This window comes from Erpetoichthys calabaricus, chromosome 12, assembly GCF_900747795.2.
Source record: "Erpetoichthys calabaricus chromosome 12, fErpCal1.3, whole genome shotgun sequence".
In the NCBI taxonomy this organism is placed as follows: Eukaryota; Metazoa; Chordata; class Cladistia; order Polypteriformes; family Polypteridae; genus Erpetoichthys; species Erpetoichthys calabaricus.
The window spans coordinates 6052858-6075283 of NC_041405.2; the positions used below are offsets into that span (position 1 = coordinate 6052858).

At 42.7% G+C, this 22426-nt stretch overlaps 1 protein-coding gene across 1 annotated transcript in view; it reads left to right on the top strand.

Moving 5' to 3' along the window:
* Nucleotides 1-22108, top strand: part of LOC114661778 (interferon-induced very large GTPase 1-like) — a 62226-nt gene extending 40118 nt beyond the window's left edge. Inside the window, exons 2-3 of the mRNA XM_051934705.1 lie at nt 18975-21172; nt 21328-22108. Of these exons, the coding sequence (XP_051790665.1) occupies nt 18975-21084 (2110 nt within the window). The 3' untranslated portion in view covers nt 21085-21172; nt 21328-22108. The remainder of the gene's footprint in view (nt 1-18974; nt 21173-21327) is intronic.
* The last annotated feature ends 318 nt before the right edge of the window (nt 22109-22426 follow it).

Sequence of the window (22426 nt, forward strand, 5' to 3'; positions counted from 1 at the left end):
TTATGTGCCTCTTCGTTGAGTGGACATCTTGGGGCTCATTGGACTTCGCTCTACACTTACTCTGCTTATTTACAGCAACGCTGGGGGCCTGGGAGGCTCATCTTGTAAAGCTGCAAATAATGGTGTTTTAAGATGCTGAGAAGAGGATAGATTATCACAGGTATTCCCACTTCTGTGTGGGGTTGATGTGCCTGATCAACCTTCTCTATACAGCTCAGTCCTGGACCTTCTCCACAGTCTTCCTTTTCCTTCAGATCCTTTTTGACTTTATACATCCCCCCTCTGCTTTGACCTCCCTTGCTTTCTCTTCCCAGGTACTTCCATTCCCATCCCTCTTTTGCCTACATTTTCATGGTCTCTCTCCTCATCACATGTCCATACCACTTTACCTTCCGGAGTTAACTAAGAAGTTGACTAAGAAGATAACTTTCTTAGTTATCTCTCCCACTTTTGTTGTACCTCTGATTGCCTCATTCCTTATTCTGTCCTTCTTTGTAACTCCACACGTCCATCTCCACATTCTCATTTCTGCCACATTCAACTTCTCCTGCACTTTGAATCAAATTTCTTTTTCATTTTGTATGTGACAGAAATATTCTTAATTATATTTTTTATTGAGTTCATGAATGCAAATAAAAATAATTACAATTTAAACATTTTTTTAATTAGTTTAATTTTGCACACTTACAGTTGTGAAGGCACTACAAAGAACTTCAAAGGGAAGTAAATGAGTCTGGTGATATTACCTAAAGGGGGAATGAGAACTTCACTGTAGTCAAGATATCTATTCATCCATCCATCCATCCATCAGCCTATCAGTCATGGAGCACCAGGGTCTATTCCTACAGCAGTGGGAAAAAAGCAGATATCACCCCTTGGAAAGGACGCACTTGTGCACACCAACCCATAATCATCATAATGGGCCAGTTTAGAGCTGTGGGATACAAAATGGAGTATCTCTCTATTATAAAAAAAATCTTGGAGGGCTTGGAAGGAGATGATACGTGATTTTCTAAGAGACACTTTAACGTCCTGCGAGATAAAAGGACAGTTGCTGTACAGGCTTTTAAATGATCAACGTGCAGAGCGACAAGCACCCTAACCCTAACCCTAACCTCTCCTCTCACAACGCGACCGGCAGAGACACGAAGTGGCTGATGTAGCGCGCCCCCAGTGGGGGGAGTTTTGGGTGACCGAAGTGAGCAACAACAACAGCATTTATTTATATAGCACATTTTCATACAAATAATGCAGCTCAAAGTGCTTTACATGATGAAAAAAGAGAAAAAAGACAAAATAAATAAGAATTAAAATAAGGGAACACTAATTAACAAAGAATAAAAGTAAGGTCTGCTGGCCAGGGAGGACAGAAAAAAACAAAAAAAAAAAAAAACTCCAGACGGCTGGAAAAAAAAATAAAATTTACAGGGGTTCAGAGGCCACGAGACCACCCAGCTCCCTCTAGGCCAGCGTTTCTCAACCTTTAAGTATTTGTGACCCGAGTTTTCATAACAGTTTTAATCGCGCCCCCCTAACGTTTTTTTGAAACCCTAATAAAATTTATTCCTATATTTTTTGCTGCCGATACACCGCTACAAGTTTAAACTTTTCCTATGAATAGCGAAATTACACCACATATGGCAACATTTGCACCCCCTTTTTTGTTGGGTGCGCCCCACAATTTGGGCTACGCTGCTCTAGGCATTCTACCTCACATCAATGACCTCAATCTGTCCTCATTGTATTCAGGGTTCTCATGGAAGAACTTGATGATGACGGTCATGTGGACTTCTGGCCTTTAATCCATCAATGGAAGGACATCATGGTGCTTTGATCAGGTGGTGGTGGCACAGGTCGCCACCACAGAAAACTAGAAAAAGAACAAGAGAAAATAGGGGTTGGTACGGATTTTGGAGCCACCACGAATAATAATGATAATTAATTGAATATACAGAGCATCAGGATTAAACTAAGATGAAGCTATGAGAAAGCCATGTTACAGTAATGTGTTTTCAGCAGTGTCTTAAAGTGCTCCACTGTATTAGCCTGGTGAATTCCTATTGGCAAGCTATTCCCGATTTTAGGTGCATAACAGCAGAAGGCCGCCCGCCTCACCACTTCTTTTAAGTTTAGCTCTTGGAATTCTAAGCAGACACTCATTTGAAGATCTAAGGTTACAATTTGGAGTGTAAAGCTGGGGTTTTCCAGATGGAGTATCACCACGACTGCTGAAGGCCTGTGTGCTGGAGCTGGGGAGTCCTCTACAGCGCATCTTCAACCTGAGCCTGGAACAGGGGAGAGTCCCGAGGCTTTGGAAAACATCTTGCATTACCCCCGTCCCAAAAATATCACATCCTAGTGAGCTGAACGACTTCCGGCCTGTCGCTCTGACGTCACATGTGATGAAGACCATGGAGCAGTTGCTGCTTCACCACCTAAGGCCACAGGTCCGCCACGCCCTCGACCCTCTGCAGTTCGCATACCAGGAGAAGGTGGGAGCGGAGGATGCCATCATCTACATGCTACACCAATCCCTCTCCCACTTGGACAGAGTCAGTGGTGCAGTAAGAATTATGTTTCTAGACTTCTCTAACACCTTCAGCACCATCCAACCTCTGCTCCTTAGTGACAAGCTGACAGAGATGGGAGTAGATTCATACCTGGTGGCATGGATCGTGGACTATCTTAAAGACAGACCTCAGTATGTGCGTCTTGGGAACTGCAGGTCTAACATTGTGGTCAGCAACACAGGCGCGCCGCAGGGGACTGTACTTTCTCCGGTCCTGTTCAGCCTATATACATCAGACTTCCAATACAACTTGGAGTCCTGCCAAGTGCAAAAGTTCGCTGACGACACTGCTATCGTGGGCTGCATCAGGAGTGGGCAGGAGGAGGAGTATAGGAACCTAATCAAGGACTTTGTTAAATGGTGCAACTCAAACAACCTACACCTGAACACCAGCAAAACCAAGGAGCTGGTGGTGGATTTTAGGAGGACCAGGCCCCTCATGGACCGCGTGATCATCAGAGGTGACTGTGTGCAGAGGGTGCAGACCTAGAAATACCTGGGAGTGCAGCTGGATGATAAATTAGACTGGACTGCCAATACTGATGCTCTGTGCAAGAAAGGACAGAGCCGACTATATTTCCTTAGAAGGCTGGCGTCCTTCAACATCTGCAATAAAATGCTGCAGATGTTCTATCAGACGGTTGTGGCGAGCGCCCTCTTCTACGTGGTGGTGTGCTGGGGAGGCAGCATTAAGAAGAAAGATGCCTCATGCCTGGACAAACTGGTGAGGAAGGCAGGATCTACTGTAGGCACGGAGCTGGACAGTTTGACATCCGTGGCATAGTGACGGGCACTGAGCAGACTCCTGTCAATCATGGAGAATCCACTGCATCTACTGAACAGGATCATCTCCAGACAGAGGAGCGGCTTCAGTAACAGACTGCTGTCACCGTCCTGCTCCACTGACAGACTGAGGAAATCGTTCCTCCCCCACACTGTGCGACTCTTCAATTCCACCCGGGGGGGGGGGGGGGGGGGGGGGTAAATGTTAACATTATACAAAGTTATTGTCTGTCTGTATACCTGCATTGTTATCACTCTTTAATTTAATATTGTTATTATCAGTATGCTGCTGCTGGAGTATGTATCTATCTATCTATCTATCTATCTATCTATCTATCTATCTATCTATCTATCTATCTATCTATCTATCTATCTATCTATCTATCTATCTATCTATCTATCTATCTATCTATCGATCGAATCCTGCCTAGTATATCAAATTCTATCTATCTATCTATCTATCTATCTATCTATCTATCTATCTATCTATCTATCTATCTATCTATCTATCTATCTATCTATCTATCTATGCCCCCTAGTCTGATAAAAAAAAAGCCAAACACATACACGTGGAGACCATGCAAACTCTACATAGCCTGTAAACTACGAACCTGTCAAGTCCACTGTAAGGATTGCAGAGAGTGCGGCATAAAAGCAAGAAGCTTTAAGGACAAGGTGCTAATGCCTAGGAGGACGTCTCTGAGCATGCGCCGGATCACTAACGCTGGGCCAGTTTAGCTACACAAGACGTCTTTATGCACCTCGCTATTAGTAGCTGAAGTGACTCACCAGTGCAGTAAGTCTGATGGGAGCAAGAAGCCTGCCATCTCACCAACCGTCTGCCCTTACATACTGAAAGTTCAAGTTCTGTGCCTGCGGTATTCTTACCTGTTCTGCAGCTGTGCACATTTATTTTTTTTTATTTTTTGGCAGGAGTTTTTAAAGGCAGTTTGAATTCCGACACTCCCATCCACCTGTAACTTTCAGCAGCAGCGCGTTTCTCAAAGCCCAGGACGATAAACTGCTGAAGTCCGTGTCAGACCCAGAGACGTGGAGAGACAACGAACAGAGGTAGAGTAATTAATAGCACGTCTTATACGGGATCGGTGAGGCGCACTTGGAATACTCTAACCGGGACTGCGTTTGCGCGAGAGCCCTTAGCCCTTTTCTTGGCCAGCTTAGTCTAAAAGAAAAGTTACGGAGAGCCGATGAGCTAGCTAACATCACGTCTAATGTATGACGTTGTATTGTGTAACATGTTTAACATATTGCGCGTGCGAAGGTAGCCTAGTATAGATTCTGTCAAAACCCTCATATTCTGGTCTCGTTTTGATTCAGCTTCGATGACATTCCTGTTTCCATTTCAGAGGTACGACGCATGTCAAACGTCAAGCTAAGGTTACTTCGGTTCAAACAACGCTGCATTTTCTGCGAGGCTTCTTGCTCTTGTGATTCTCCCTAATAGGACCACAAGGGTTTAATACCTCTGAATCACTCCGCATACTGAGCAGAGCCATTACTGTCGCAATGTCCTCGGGCTCCCCTCCCGAACACCTGCGGCCCGACATAACCAGCCCACAGTTTGTCTGCACGCGCACGACCACCGGGGTTCTCTGCAATAGCGCTCGGTGAAGGTGTGTTGCTATGCGGTCAGATTCAAGATGAATTGATACTAAGGGGGTGTGTGTACAGGTTCACGACTCGATACCTAAAGTGGGGATTACGTGCATGGCGTGAAGCACTGATTACGGAATAAAAACCTATAAAACTGTAACTGTATTAAAATATATAAAGTGCTGACACGCGTACTGTGTTTAAAATTAAGTGAATGAGAGTCCCGCATTTACGTCGTATTTGGCCGATCTGAACAGAGCAGTGCCACCCCTCACAAGGCCAGTGTCCGCGTGCACGGCCGGACCCGTCCCCCTCCAACTTAAAGTTTAGTCTCGGGCGCCCTCTTGTGGCTGTAGGTGTTCACTCCAACCAAAACGGCTTCAGACTGGAGATGTTTTTGAGAAGGCCGGTCCCTGTAGACACCCGCGAATTGGGCGTACACTCTTAAAAAATCAAGGTGCCATGTTGATTCTTCAGAGCGATGTCACGGGAAAACCATTTTTGGCTCTCAAAAGACCCATCCACATGAAAGGATCTGGATAGATAGATTGATAGACAGATAGATACAGTAGATATGAAGTTAAGTATAGTATGCAGGATAACAGACAGACAGATAGATAGATAGATAGATAGATAGATAGATAGATAGATAGATAGATAGATAGATAGATAGATAGATAGATAGATAGATAGATACTTTATTAATCCCAAGGGGAAATTCACATACCCCAGCAGCAGCATACTGGTTTGAAAGAACTCTTATTAATTTAGATCCATAATAGACTCCATACAGTAACATAATTATGAAATACCAATGAGCATGACTTTAAAGGACTTTTGCACCATACAATAACACAGGCTTAGTTTTATTAATCTGTTGGTGTCCTGCAGCCTACTACACATTAAAGATTTCTGTTTTTTTTTTCTCTTCATATTAGGAAGCTTTTCAAAGCACAAAGAGCCCATCCCAGAATGGAATAGTGCTTGGACAGAGTTAAAAGTGTAGCCCAATGCATGATGTGCTGAACATATGGTTGTTTAGGTGGGCAGGATCAGACGTGGGATGTGCAGGGGGAAAGGTGGGCAGAGCTAAATCTTTAACTCTTTACCTATACGCCTCATTCCAAAGGCTGCAGTGAGGGTACTTGATGCCAATCCCCATTTTCTTTGCTTTCTTGTGTTACTCTTGAACATTTTAAAATCACTTCAGAGTCTTTTTTTTCTTTGTCCAGTGCTTCCTGACTCATTGGTACAAGAAGACCCCCCCCCACACACACACATATTATACCATTCAACTTGCCATCCCGTTTAGTTATGCAAGACATGGAGCCTTTTGAGTCCCATCCATTCTTGCTGTCTAAAAAGCCTTCATTTGTAGACCATACATTGTGGTAGAAGTTACATCCTCAAGATCAAAAGTAAAACAACTGGCGTCTTCAACTGAAAGAATCAGAAGGAGTTCAAGCTGTGCATGTCCACTGACCCCGGGGGTTTCACCTCCTAATACAATACAGTTTATTTTTGTATAGCCCAAAATCACACAAGAAGTGCCGCAATGGGCTTTAACAGGCCTTGCCTCTTGACAGCCCCCCAGCTATGACTCTCTAAGAAGTCAAGGAAAAACTCCCAATAAACCTCGGGAAATGCAGTTCAAAAAGAGACCCCTTTTCAGGTAGGTTGGGCGTGCAGTGGGTGTCAAAAAGAAGGGGGTCAATACAATACAATACACAAAACAGAACAAATCCTCAATACAGTATTAAAATAAAAATTTTACAAGTATGGAGCAGAATTTAACAGTAGATGATATCCCATAATATGATTTGGATTTATTTAGAGTCCTGGAGACCTCAGCCATCAAGCTGCCTCCCCCATTTGGCCAGCGCTGGGCCAGCCAATCCGATGAAAGGACCCCTCTTTCCCACGATTCCTGCGATCCTCCATCAGAGATGACTTTATCTTAGGCAGACAAAACAACTTGGCAGGCGGGCCGTAGCATCAAGTGCCACATTTGACTACCGAGAAGAGAAACAGAATAGGTGAGGGTTAGTATCCAATTCTAACTATCATGTTACTTATGTTTTAGTGCTAATGACTAACAACAGAGATGCAGTCTGTACAGTTAATCAGCAGCTCTAGTCAGGGTGTGCTAAACTGAAGTAGTGAGTCTTCAGCCGGGATTTAAAAGCTGAGACCGAAGGGGCATCTCTTATAGTGGCAGGCAGACCAGTCCACAGTTTAGGGGCCCTGTAACTAAAAGCTCGACCTCCCATTGTTATTTTATTAATCCTTGGAATCATAAGCAGACCGGCATCTTGAGATCTTAATGTGCGCTCTGGTTTGTAAGTCATGATAAGTTCAGACAAGTAAGCCGGACCTTGGCCATTTAATGCTTTATATGTTAAAAGGAGGATTTTGAAATCTGCCCTAAACTTAACCGGGAGCCAGTGTAACGACTCTAGGACTGGAGTGATGTGTTCATATTTTCTTGTTCTTGTAATAATTCTTGCAGCAGAATTTTGGATTAACTGGAGGCTGTATAAAGAACAGTTTTAACATCCAGTGAACACCGCATTGCAGTAATCAATCCTACTAGAAATAAATGCATGAATTAATTTCTCAGAATCCTGTTTATTTAGAAAGCGCCTTAATTTCCCAACATTTTTCAGATGGTAGAAACATGATTTGGACAACTTTGTAATATGCGCTTTAAATGACCTGCTAGAGTCAAAGATAACTCTAAGATTGCAGGCTGATTCAGTAAAATTAATGGGAATTCAAACTGAGTTAAATGATGACAGAATATTGTTGTGATCAGCGTCATTCCCTCCAGCAGTTAACATTGGTGTTTAAAGACAAGTAGTTCTCATCCATCCATTCCTTTAATTCACTAACACAACTAATTAAACAGAACATTGGAGAAACTTGATTTGAAAGGTATAACTGGGTGTCGTCTGCGTACGAGTGAAAATTAACATGATGTTTCCTAATGAGAGATCCCAGTGGAAGCATGTAAAGTGAAAACAGTGAAGGTCCCAGTACTGAGCCCTGCGGGGCACCATATTGAACTTCTGTGTATAATGATGGAGTACTGACTAATGACTAATGACATACGAGGCATCAAAGTTGCTCCTTTTTAAAACTTTGAAAAAAAGGTGATAATACAGACATGTGACGTGTCATTTTATGATATTTCAAGGTTGCTGGTCATGAATAGGACCATATGGGTGTTAATGTTCGGGTTATTTAAGTCATCTTTTACTTGTACTCTATGAAGAAATGCTGATTCTTTAATGGCACTTTATTGTTCTGATGTGGTTCCTCGTAGCTCTGTTGTTTGACATAGCACCAGTTCATTCTGGGAATGGGGTTCTCTGCATCTGAAGCTGGTCCTTAGGGCTTTGTAAAACCTCCTAATATTTCTCTATTATAAAAAAAAATCTTGTAACGAGACTTGTTTCTGGCAATGAGACTTGATCTTTTGAAGAGAGACAGAGAGACACTTTCACGTCTCGCGAGATGGTCAAGTTATGTCATACTTACAACCTTTCGAAGCAAGTCCCGTGATATACAGAGCAAGTTAGAGAAAACAGAAGTAGGAAAATTCGAAAGTCTCATAAAAAATGAGAGTAAAGATCACATTAGTGCAAACAAACGGAAAATATTACTCGGTGAAATAATGGAACAACGAAAAGAGATCGAATAGTGTTTGAGGATGCCTGGGGGAGAAAGGAAACAAGGCAGTGAGAGAAAATGACAGTTGCTGTACAGGCTTTTAAACATTTGAACTGTTGCACAAAATGCAGATCACGCGGCATGGCAGCAGCAGCAAGTCATCAGTTAAAAAAAAGCAACCGTTATTTGTTTCCCATTGTATCACCGTTTAAGAGGGGGTTTTGGAGGAGCGACCGCGTCTCATTGGGGTCCGTTCAGCCCCCCTTTTCACAATGGCACATAGTGCTGGCGGGGGGGGGAAGGGGTTGGCGAGCAAAACTCCCCTAGTGTAGAAAAATAAAAAACACAGAAATCTTTATTGCAATGGCTAAAAGTGCCCCACAAGAACACAATTTTTCATGATAGCATCCGATTTTTCCCCCCATCCTCTTTTCCACAACAGCTTCCAGTGTGTCCAGGGTTCGCCCTGCGATGGTGCTAGCTTTCCTGATACATTTGTTCAGGTGTTGTGCTTCTTTTGAGAGCAGGTTGCTTCTCCAGGAGACCACAGCGCAGAGCACCACACTGGCTACTATGAACTGGTATATTATTTCCTGCAGCTTCCTGTATAAATCTAAAGATCTGAGTCTCCTCGAAGTTCAGTCTGCTCAGGCCGCTCTTGTCCGGCGCCACTGTATTGTTGTTCCAGTTTGATGTTCACGTGGACTCCCCAGGTACTTGTAGCTCTGCAGCCCTTCCTTAGCCTCCTTCCACATCCTCAGCTCTTTGGTCTCGCTGATGTTGAGTTGCAAGTTGTTGTCCCTGCACCACAATATGAAGTTCTTCACATCCGTCCTGTACTCGGACTCATCTCCATTATTAACGCAAGATGGACAAGTCATCTGAGAATCTCTGTAGGTGGCAAATGCTGGTACTGTTTTGGAGGTCTGTTGTGTGGAGGGGTGAACAGGAATGGAGACAGGACAGTTTTCTGTGGTGCTCCAGTATTACACAACACCACTTTTAACACATAGTCCCCCAGGGCCTGACAAACTGGTGCATCCTGCTCTCAGAATAATCGGGTCCAAGCAGGGTTATCCATGGTTATCCATAAAGAAGTAGCAAACAACAACAAAGACAAACAAACAGGGAGCTGCTGTTGCAGGCGGTCGCTTGTGGTCAATTATGCTTGTGTTATTGTATGCAGTGAGAGTCTTTTTACAATCAGGAACCATTGGTATTTCACAAATCTTTATCATTTATTCATTGTTACTTACTGTATGGAGCCTGTTGTGGATATACAGTGGTGTGAAAAACTATTTGCCCCCTTCCTGATTTCTTATTCTTTTGCATGTTTGTCACACAAAATGTTTCTGATCATCAAACACACTTAACCATTAGTCAAATATAACACAAGTAAACACAAAATGCAGTTTTTAAATGATGGTGTTTATTATTTAGGGAGAAAAAAAATCCAAACCTATATGGCCCTGTGTGAAAAAGTAATTGCCCCCTTGTTAAAAAATAACCTAACTGTGGTGTATCACACCTGAGTTCAATTTCCGTAGCCACCCCCAGGCCTGATTATTGCCACACCTGTTTCAATCAAGAAATCACTTAAATAGGAGCTGCCTGACACAGAGAAGTAGACCAAAAGCACCTCAAAAGCTAGACATCATGCCAAGATCTAAAGAAATTCAGGAACAAATGAGAACAGAAGTAATTGAGATCTATCTGTCTGGTAAAGGTTATAAAGCCATTTCTAAAGCTTTGGGACTCCAGCGAACCACAGTGAGAGCCATTATCCACAAATGGCAAAAACATGGAACAGTGGTGAACCTTCCCAGGAGTGGCCGGCCGACCAAAATTACCCCTAAAGCGCAGAGACGACTCATCCGAGAGGTCACAAAAGACCCCAGGACAACGTCTAAAGAACTGCATGCCTCACTTGCCTCAATTAAGGTCAGTGTTCACGACTCCACCATAAGAAAGAGACTGGGCAAAAACGGCCTGCATGGCAGATTTCCAAGACGCAAACCACTGTTAAGCAAAAAGAACATTAGGGCTCGTCTCAATTTTGCTAAGAAACATCTCAATGATTGCCAAGACTTTTGGGAAAATACCTTGTGGACTGATGAGTCAAAAGTTGAACTTTTTGGAAGGCAAATGTCCCGTTACATCTGGTGTAAAAGGAACACAGCATTTCAGAAAAAGAACATCATACCAACAGTAAAATATGGTGGTGGTAGTGTGATGGTCTGGGATTGTTTTGCTGCTTCAGGACCTGGAAGGTTTGCTGTGATAGATGGAACCATGAATTCTACTATCTACCAAAAAATCCTGAAGGAGAATGTCCGGCCATCTGTTCGTCAACTCAAGCTGAAGCGATCTTGGGTGCTGCAACAGGACAATGACCCAAAACACACCAGCAAATCCACCTCTGAATGGCTGAAGAAAAACAAAATGAAGACTTTGGAGTGGCCTAGTCAAAGTCCTGACCTGAATCCAATTGAGATGCTATGGCATGACCTTAAAAAGGCGGTTCATGCTAGAAAACCCTCAAATAAAGCTGAATTACAACAATTTTGCAAAGATGAGTGGGCCAAAATTCCTCCAGAGCGCTGTAAAAGACTCATTGCAAGTTATCGCAAACGCTTGATTGCAGTTATTGCTGCTAAGGGTGGCCCAACCAGTTATTAGGTTCAGGGGGCAATTACTTTTTCACACAGGGCCATGTAGGTTTGGATTTTTTTTTCTCCCTAAATAATAAAAACCACCATTTACAAACTGCATTTTGTGTTTACTTGTGTTATATTTGACTAATGGTTAAATGTGTTTGATGATCAGAAACATTTTGTGTGACAAACATGGAAAAGAATAAGAAATCAGGAAGGGGGCAAATAGTTTTTCACACCACTGTAAATAAATAAATCTTCCTTCTGGAACATTCATGTGGTCAGGCCTTTTGGAAACTAAAAATGTATATATAAATATATAAATGTATATTGACCACAAGAGAGCACCAGAGAGTCCTGAACCAAAGACCCAGCAATACGCCCCCACTGAGTTTTGCCCGCTGCCACATATGGACAAGTCAGAGTCGGGAGGCAGCAGGTAAAACTCAGCAGGGGTGAAGGAGGATGAATGGTTGGTTATTGATCATTTATTATGAATTTGTGGCTTATTTATGAAAGAGGACTGTGGAAAGTGCCTGGAAGAAGAATAAAAATCCTTTATTTAATTCTATTAACGTGTGTTGTATTGTTATTGGGCTTACTTTTATTGCCGGACCCAGGAATGCTCTGGCACCATTCTGTCTCCTCTAGGAAGCACTAACAGGCCATAGACAGTAGAGTAGAGTGGTCCTCTCCCTGACAGTGCCCTCTGTCAATCCCAAGGGACCCCAAAAGGGCTGCACTTCCGGAATCTATTTCCCTAGCACCCTTGCAAGTGTCCCCGCTGGGTTCTCACTTCCAGGCTGCCACTTAGCACATGGGGGAAAGAACTACTCCCAAGTTCCAGCTTGTCTTTCTGTTCAGACGGCCAGTCTGTACAACATTCCTCTCAGGCCTCCCGCCCAGATACTAGTCTGTCCTCCTCCCTGGCTGAGATGCCAGTTCTTATCTGTATACAAGGGGGCTCAGCCCCCTGCTTGCTTCACTCACCCACCCCTGAGTTTGGTTAACTGGATATACAATTTTAAGAGATTGTTATTTTCATGGGAATTGTTACGTATGCATTATTTTCATGTTTACTTTAAAACTTTAGTAAAAACAATATCTGGAATTAACCTTTCTTCAGGATCGCATTGAATTTTTATTCCGTGTTTGGACTTACATCATGACAGCGCAACACCTGTGAGTGAATATTGTTTCTTTCTCTCTAATAAATAAAACAACTTTTTTGTATGTTTGTCCATGCTTTTTCTTCTTTGCTTCCTCGTTGACGTGTCATCTAGAACGTAAAAAAGTATTGTCCTGACAAAATTTATAAGAGCTGAGAGCACAGGAACTGTGTCTGACAAAAGCATTCACACGACTGAGAGGTTAGATGACTGCGGTCTTGTTTGAAAATAGTTGTAAGTATGGCGTGACTTTAAAGAATCTCATGTTAAAAGTCTCTATCTCACGGGACTTCATACGGTGCCAGCGTTTTTGGAATCTTTTAATTCTCACTGGCAACACGAATTAGACGATCTACAAGTCTCCGACTTAAAGTTTAAATCCAAACAATATATTTGATCTGTTTTCGCTGTTCCGTTATTTCACCAAGTAATAATTTCCGTTTGTTTGCGTTGATGTGATCTTTTTGTGAGACTTTTGAATTTTCATGCTTCCATTATCTCTACCCTGCTCTGCATGTGTATGATGCCGACGTTCTACTTTGTCATCTACTCTTTGTCCTTTATTTCTGGCCCCAGGTGTGGACTCGTCTCGCAGGACGTATAAGTGTCTCTCCGAGGAAATCGCGTTTTGTCTCCTTCCAAGATTTTTTTTATAATAGAGAGATATATAAAATCCAGCTTCTCTCTGTCTGTCTGTCTGCTTTTCTCGAGAGAACTAGTTAACAGATTTAGATTGAGTTTTTTTTTTCTATAATTTGGTTGAACGTTCCGGTCGAGTTTGTGACTTCTCACTAAGTATAATAGTTTGCTTGCAGTATCGATTTATATGCACGCATCCGAGAGAGACGCAGTGGATCGAGGGGAAGGGGGTGGGGCTCTCCTCACCAGCGCCAGTCCCAGGGCATATCTTACCTCCACTTAGCGAGTGAACGAGAGAACTACTTAACGGATTTAAATCAGGATTTTTTCTATAATTAGCTTGAACATTCCGATTGATTTTGCCATTTCTTTTAATACACTCTAAGAATCATAGTTCGCTTGCAGGAGCGATATATTCACAGTAATTCGAGAGAGGCTGTGGGCCGAGGAGGGGGGAGAAGCGTGACATTAGGAGTAGGGAGCTGTGCGGGGTCCTCCTCACTCATGCTTAAGTAGCGATACCTGTTTGTTTATTGATTTTTAAAGTTTGTCCTGTTTCACTACTACGCGGGCGTTTTCACACAGAAATCGAGTTCAGATCCCAGTCTTGTCAGTACCATGGAGCTGTGAGGCTACCACACCAATCACAGTGCCATTGTGAGCCCCCCAAGCTATGCTGCTGATTAACGGGTGAGTATAAATTAGTCTGTAAAAAGTAAAAAGCCCTGGTGTATCCCGTCCATGGTGGCATCCTGTCTTGCACCCCATAGGCTCTGGTTAGCTGTTATTTTCTTACAAAATGGGTGAAGTAAATAAAAGGGTGGATGGAGGAATGATAAAATTGTAACTGAACATTTAGGAAGTTCCCTGAAGGCAGGTTTTTCTTAATGTACATTGCTAGAAGGTAAAGATTTTGAAACATTCACTATGTGACAAACCTCTACTGCAAATTGTCTTTGTATGATATTCGACTCAGCTTAAAACAATACACCTGAAAAAGTGACATCTTGTAAAACCTTTCTGTGGTTCTGCTTGCTTACTGAGCTTCTCTAAGTATTCTGCTGATGAACATGGTGTCCTTTTCATTTGCAGGTATCAAAGACGGCCACTTTGGCGTAGTGGGAAGTAACATTTTTCGGACAGGAGAAGCATCATGCCCCTTCGGCGACAAAAAGAATGTGACTGGGATCCAATGGCTCCTCCAGAAAAATGGACACAAGTTCTGCAGAACTCATCTGGTGGACTTGCGCTTCAGGGAATTCTTTTCTCTGACAATCCCAAAGATATGCTGAAGAAACGATTGAAAATGATCGATGTGCCTGTGAAATGTAGGTGGTCGTATCATGAAAATGAAGTGTTGGATCTGTTTCAGTTTTTTGAGTCTCGCACCCAGGAAGAAATATCCGCAAAGTTACTTGAAATTGGAGGATACAGCATTTACCAGGAAATGACAGCAGATGTAGACATCACTAGTTCGGTTTGCTATGATGAGGACCCTGGGTCAGGTTCCATGAAGAAGGCAGATGTATCGTACATGTGTGAGTGGAAGAGATCTTTCATCCCAGTTGCAACATGCACCTTCATATGGCACAACCTCTTTCTTTCTAGTGCAGTGGTATCTGACTTGAAGAAGCTGGAATCACTAATTGGAGAAGAGCAGAATGAGCAATGCAAGATAATCCTGGAAAGGTATGGCTCGCATGCCAACACTATGTGCACCTTTGGAGGGTCCACGAGGATGAAAGTAGATAGTTCTCAATTCTCAGAAGAACAGAGAGAGACACGGCGGGAGCTGGTGGAAAAAATCATAGATGAGGAGAATTATTTTTTGTGGAAGTCCCACTCTTCCAAAGACCCTTCAACCTTTGAAAATATGGTAATAAGGAAATATGATGAGCAGAATCAGAAACATCTTGCAATCGTCTTTCAGGTAGATGGTGGACCACCAGACTCAGATTCTCTGGACCAATGGCAAAACGAACTCTTGTCCAAAAGTGGTATGTGGAGGATAATTGACCGTGGACATAAAAATCGTTTCATTCCTATGTGGAATATCGTGCTATGGAACCACAAGAAAGATTTTGAAGACTATGAATCAGTAGCCAACACAATCAAAATATATTGGGAAATGGAAACTGGCTTAGAAGATATGGACCTTGAAGTGGAGAAACTGATGAAAGCAGAAGTGATTGTTCATGATCTACTTGAAGAAAGCAGAGAATGGCCTGGGAACTCTAGTGAAACTTTTGGCGAAAAGTGCACCGAACATATTTGTGAATGCCTGAAGGTATACTTTCAAGTGAAAATGCTCCAGGGCAGAAACGCCAACCACTTTTGGTACCAAAATGTCATCCGTAACAAGGACATGCAGGCATTCCTTAAATGGGTAGCATATGGCATTGGTAATTCACAGCTGACAGCATTCCATAAGACTGCCCTGTTAGATCGAGTGTCTAGCCTTCTTGGACAACGCTCTATTTTGGATAAGTCCAGCTTCCCAGGTATTGATGAACTTCTGTCCGTAGTCACTAAATATACAGATCCATCCACCCAAAAGGAGCTGACAGATTTTCAAAGTGTGCATTCCCTATTTTCCAAAATCAGGAGTCAGGCTTCAGGAGTCAATCCTTTGATTAAAGGTGCCCAAGAGATGTTCATGTATGCTGCTTGCATCGAGCTCCTTAGACTCAAGGAATCGGTTGCACAGTTGGGCCATCAAAGGCATAAGGCTCTGGTCAATGCTCTTTTTTACCCATATGTTGCAAGTGGAAATGTCCTGCAGAAGAATTGCTTTTCACAAAGTGAGTGGCAACTTATTGAAAATAAAATCCTAAAGCTGGACAAGTATGTTACTGAGCAAGGAGACCAGACAGATGAACAAGCTCAGGCCATGATCTTTGAAATACTACTCACCAAAGACATGGAAGGGGACATGGATTCAGACAGCAAAAGGGAAGAAATAGCAAGGATTTTGGGAACTGCGGTGGAGGAGTTAGGACCAGACATGTGTCCCTCACTTCATCAAGTTGTCTTTAGCACAAATGGAGAGGTCAACCAGGATTATGGGGGGATGCTGGACAAAATCAAATCAATTATAAAAGACAACACAGCTAGAAAAGACTCATGGAAGAGGAAGTCAAATGAACTTGTACAGTTGGTTCTGCAGTGCGCCCAAAAAGCATCTGAACAGCAGCAAGAGAAGACCCACCTGGTGATGAAAAATGCCATTATAGAAAGTTTGGGTTTAGAGAAATTCTGTGCAACAAAGCTCTCCCTCAAAGAAATTAAGATGTTTAGTCCACTTACTCTCCTTTCAGGTAGGCCTTCGAGTTTTAGTGACATACCATGGTATTTTATTCAAAAGTTAATGATGGTACATTCAGATGCCATGAAAATGAAATGCAAAGCAGATGAAACATCAGCAAAATTAGCGTCTACTAGCGAGTGTTCTGATTGTGATCTAGGAGACTTGTTTCCCACCGAACTGGATAACATGATTCTCCTTAATCCACTGGATGTGGTTCTGGCGGTTTTCATGTGTTCCGACATGTTTGTCCAACAGGAGCTTGTGCTAAGAATGTCAATGTGCCAATTTGCAGTGCCCATACTGATTCCAAGTTGTGAGAAGCAGGGTGTGTTTCTCCTCTGGGGACTGAGATCTATCATGAAGAAATGGCACCAGAAATCAATCGAGGGTTCCAGTTTTACTACTGAATGTGGCGTAGCAACCCAACCATTGCACACGGTGACATTCATCAGGCTAGGGAAACTTCAGTCTTCAAAGTCAGCCTTCCTCAACTGTCTTTTGAGCAGTTCCCAAAATTCTTACAATTTCTTTGTACATTCAGAAATGGAAGGTGGAGATGTCGCCAGGGAAATTTCTAACGGTCTGGTTGAACTAATTTGGTATTTGCCAAGCGGAAATGAAAGCCTTGATGTTTTTCAGGAGCCTTTTGCTCTTATGAACCTTCGAGGAGATGCTTTGTCTTTTCCCACGCAGGTTACACTACTCTCTGACGTGTCTTCTGCCATTTTTGTTTTTGTGGACAACATTGGAGATGAAGAGGAGGAAGTTATCGTGAACCTCTCAAGATCAAAAGCAAAACTTTTCCTGTTGGTAAACCCACAAACCAACAAACAAGAAGTACTAAAAAAACGTCTGCAAGGATTGATTATAACACACAAAATTACCAAAAGTCAGATACTGACCCAGCAAATGAGAAATAAAAATGAATGCATCTCTGAGATTCGAACGAAGATAACCAACATCCAGGCATCAAGACAAAACTGCATGAGTCTAGAAGAAATGTCCAAGCTTGCAAGGGAGCATGGATTTGAAGTGGATGAAGACTATGGTCCATGTCAGGCCGGACGAAAGAAGGCAGAGGAGGTTCTTGCTGACTTGCATTGTCACAATATCACAGAATTCAAACAAGTGATGTTCCCATTTCAAGGGCCAGCTTGGCACGAGTATTCAAAAATCGAAAAGGAAAGTCTACGGTTAAGGGAGATTGGACAGAAGAACACACTGGACTATTATAGGGAATTAGATCAAAAAAAGAGGCAGATTCACCTTAAATATTCTGAAAATGACATTACACCTGCAATGAAAACATTTCTGGAAACAAGCCTGGGCTGTGCCAAGGAGGAGCGGCTCTTCTTTCTGCAGTGGATGAAGCTGAAGCTGGACTCTCTCTCATCAACAGCTCTACCTGAACTGCGAGAACAGCTAAAAATGGCAGGCAAGGACCTAAATGAGCAAAAGCAACTCCTTGAAAAGCTAACAAGCAGCTCTCTTGGGCTGGAACATTTTTTGCGTGAAATCGGGCAGATTTATGAGACTTTCCTTATGTGTGATTCCAGATTAAAAGAGGACCTGCTCCACTTGCCTGCCACCGTTGCAGAAATACTGCTTGCTGGCTTCCCAGTGGAACTCATTGATGGCAACGTCTGTAACATACCCATGAGGTGGGTGTCTGACATTCTGAATGAAGTGAACAAAAGAACACACCCAGACACTCGCATATTTGTCCTTTCTGTACTGGGAGTGCAAAGCTCAGGGAAATCCACTCTTCTCAACACCCTCTTTGGCCTTCAGTTTGCCGTCAGTGCTGGAAGGTGTACACAGGGGGCCTTTATGCAGCTGATCCACGTGGCCCCAGATATTAAGCCAGAACTTGGATGTGATTACATCATGGTGATCGACACGGAGGGATTAAAGTCTCAGGAATTAATGTCTCTGACTGACAACTATGAACATGACAATGAAATGGCCACCATGATAGCTGCATTAAGTGATGTCACACTAGTAAATCTGGCATCTGAGTCCAGTGCCGAAATGCAAGACGTTCTGCAGATTGTCATCCATGCATTAATAAGGATGAAAGAAACCGGAAAGAAGCCCAGCATTTACTTTATCCACCAGAACGTTGCTGACATTTCTGCTAAGGAAATGAATTTGCTTGGCACCACTCAGCTTCTGAACAGACTGAATGCTGTTACTCAAGCTGCGGCAAAACAGGAAAAGAAAGAAGGCGTCTACTGTGAATTCTCTGATGTGATTCAGTGTGACCCGGGCAGTGCAAATAAATATATAGCTGGCCTCTGGCATGGCGTTCCACCAATGGCAGCAGTAAATGTTGGTTACAGTGAAAGCGTATTTGAACTCAAAAAAGAGCTCCTCAATTATATCAAAGAGCAGAAAAAGAAACAAAAGCCATCAAAGATTGGGGACTTCATTGTGTGGATGGAAGATGTTTCTGTTGCTGTGAAATCAGAAGACTTTCTATTCAGCTTCCAGAACAGTCTTGAGGCAGCTGCATTTGCTAAACTTGACACTCACTATCGAAACTGGATATGGGAGATACAGCAAAGGTTCATGGAATGGTGGGAAAGGGAGGAAGTGAAAATTAAGAACTGTGAGGAGCTGGATGACCTCCTTTCAAAATTATCAATAGAAGTGGAGGAGTTGCGGAAAGAGCAGGAGAACAAAGCTCTTGATAATCTCCAGAGTTATTTTAAGAAGGATATAGATAATAAACAGTTTATAGAGAACCACAGGCACTATTTTGAGACCAACATCAAAATCTCCTGCCAGCAGCTTAAAGATGACAGTTTGAAGAAGTTGGAAACGTCAGCTGAAAACTGGGAAAGGCAGAACAGCGTTCGCAAAATCCGTAAATCCTGCGACGCGAACATCCAACATAAAGTAAAGGAACTAGTGAAGAAGTGCAAAGAAGAGAAGAAAGAACTTTCTGATGCAGAGCTCACTCGGATATTTGATGAGATGTGGAAGGAAACTGTTGGTTTCTTCAAATATCCGGAGGATAAAGTGGACATTCAGCGAGATATGGAAAAAAGCCTTCTGAATAATGCTAGTCAGAGGAAGGATTTGAAGTGGAAACTGAAAGATAGAAAATGTGAGCCAATAGGAGATGATGGGTTCAAAGTTCTCCCAGTGCATTTTAAAACATTAGATAAATCTGGATTTTCGCTAACATTGGGATTCACATCGACCAGCGTCCAGGAGACAGCCAATAGCATTATAAGAGAATGCAAAAAATACATTGAAGATCTGGTCGATAGAGACACAGATTACGACCCGCATTACTGCACTGGTGTAATAATGATCATCGATAAACAAATCGAGAAACTTTATGATGAAAGGAGGAAGCTCACTGACCAGTTCTACGTTGACCTGAAACTTCATATTTGTGCGATTGCTGTTCATCATTTCCAGGAAATGCACAACAGATTTCTTCAGAACAATAATCTACTGGACAGACTTGAAGAAGAGAAGGCTGCATACTGCGAGACTCTCAAAGACCTCTACCGGGAAGGAGATCTCAGTCAAAAGTTAGCAAAACGCTTCTGTTCTTTGTGTCTGAAGCCATCTCTGAAGAGTGCGGTCCAGCGGCAGCTTTCAAAACAGGTCACCACAAATATGAGGGAGAAGTGGATGCCTTACGTTTTTGACAATATCAGTTACTTCCAGCTCGCCCTCCTAGTAAACGTTTACAAAAGAGACAGCTTTGATGCTTACAAGCACTACATCACAGATTATGACCAATACGCACTTAACTGGCTAGAGAAACAAGCAAATGTGTATTGCAGAACTGTAATGAATGGTAAAGTAAGGATTTTGTCACTGGCAGAGGAGACAACACAGCGTCTTTGTAGTGCAGTTAAGATGACCCTGACACAAGTCGCAAAAATAAATCTGAATACTGCAGATGAGTTCCTGCAGAAGTTCATTTCAGAGCTCGAGTTGATAATAGTTATCCTGAAAGAAAAGCTGGAAGTGGCTAAATTTGGATATGAAGTAAATGCTGCTGAGTTTAGCAAAGATCTACAACAAGTAATGGACACCCTGGAGAAAGAGCTTCTGCATGAGTTTAGTTCTTGGGACGTGAGCTTTGAAATAAGGAGTCTCCCCAATCCCCCTCACAAACAGCTGTTTAGATTATTGAGAGGCTGCGGGGAAAAATGTCCAGCCTGTGGAGCTCCTTGTGAACTGGAAGGATCCAACCATGAGCACTACTCTCGATACCACAGAGTGTTTGCAGTAAATCATATGCCACCAAGAATGCTGCCTTTCAAAACGCAGTTTAAAAAGCGTTACTCACAAATCTTTATGAACTTCGACGAGAGGGCCATGAACTGCATCTCATCGAAAACCCAAGCGACAAGCCGCCAAGGAAGACTGTTAAGAAGATACAAGTGGGGCAACCTCTACAAGGGGTACACGTCAATGTACTGGCGATTTGTGCTCAAAAAGTATAACCAGCAGTTTGCTGAATTCTACAACACCAAACCAGTGTACCTGGACAGTATATTTGAGATCACGTGGAATGATGTGAGGAAACATCTTCAGAAGGTGTACCGGGTAAATCTTGGTGCATCTGGTTTAGCTCGTTTAAGAAGTATGAAATCTCAGAGAACTTTGGACAATTATGAACGAGCACCTTCTTTTCAACAGGATTAAATAACGACAGAGGTGGCTTTGGGTCTCTGAATGAGATAATCTCACTCCTGCATTTTTATAATTAAATTATGGTACCAGGAATGCATATGTCCTCACAGGTGGCGCAGTGGTAGTGCTGCTTTGTAGTAAGGAGACTGTGGAAGATTGTGGGTTTGCTTTCTGGTTCCTCCCTGTGGATAGCACTTTGAGTACTGAGAAAAGCGCTATATAAATGTAATGAATTATTATTATTATTATTATTAGAATCGGATGGAAGTATTGAGTAGAACATGGAAACTTAAACTTATCTGTCCGTATCCAAATGCCCCAGGTTTAGGACTACCCTGTTAGTTACTGCTCATTGATTTACCCACAGACCAGATCTCATGGCACCCATATGTGAAGCTTCACTGTGTCACCTTTTCCTCAAGACTCAGAATAGCTTCTTAATCTGTGCTAATCACTTTCATTCTTTCTATTCTGATTTGGCCAGTTAATCATACCTCTGTGTTTGACAGAACTGCATCACGCACAGACCTCTCTGCCAGACTGGCAGCCTCCACTGTTCCTGATGTTAACAACTTTGTGTAACAATGTTAATATAGCTAGTGGATTCTTGACCGGCCAATAGGCCATAATGCATGGACCGGGCAAAAGGGTTTAACCAGAAGCAGTTCATTTCCGAACAAGACAGGTGGCAGTGGTGTTCAGGCCTGAACCCGATTAGGACACTTGCAGGGTGGCACGGGAGCTGGAGTCCGGAAATGGGGCCCTGTCTGGGTCTTTGGGGACCACCAGAGGGTGCTGCCTCTGATTTTTGTACGATCTGGAAATGCTCCAGACGACTTGGTCATGAGACCGCAAGCAGTTCCTGGGTCGACTTTAAAAGAGAGCCTGCCGCCTTACTTAAATGAGTCAGAGTCGGGAGGCAACGAACAACGCTCTCTTGGAGATGGAAGGAGAGGATTGTGTCTTGATGTATTTTTACTAGTGTTGTGGAGAGAAAGGTGTTGATGACAAATTAAATCCTTTATTTGAAACTGGAGTTGGGTTTGATATTACTGTACCTGTGGTTTGGGGCCCAGTGGTGCCCCCTTGGGGTTACACTAGTAATGTTGTGTAGGAGACAAACATCAGCCTTTCAGTCCAGATTGATCCTTGAAAAGGAATGCAGGAGTCTTCTAGTGAGGTGAGGGTTACATGTTAGACATTCAAAGTCATATGATATTCTTCAAGTGTTAAAGACACACAAAAAAGCATTCTATGTACCTGATCATTTGAACACTATACTGTAAGTCATCTGAAGAATAAAAGAAGAAAATGAGTTTTGTCATGTATCAGTCATTGTCCTCAGTATTTGATG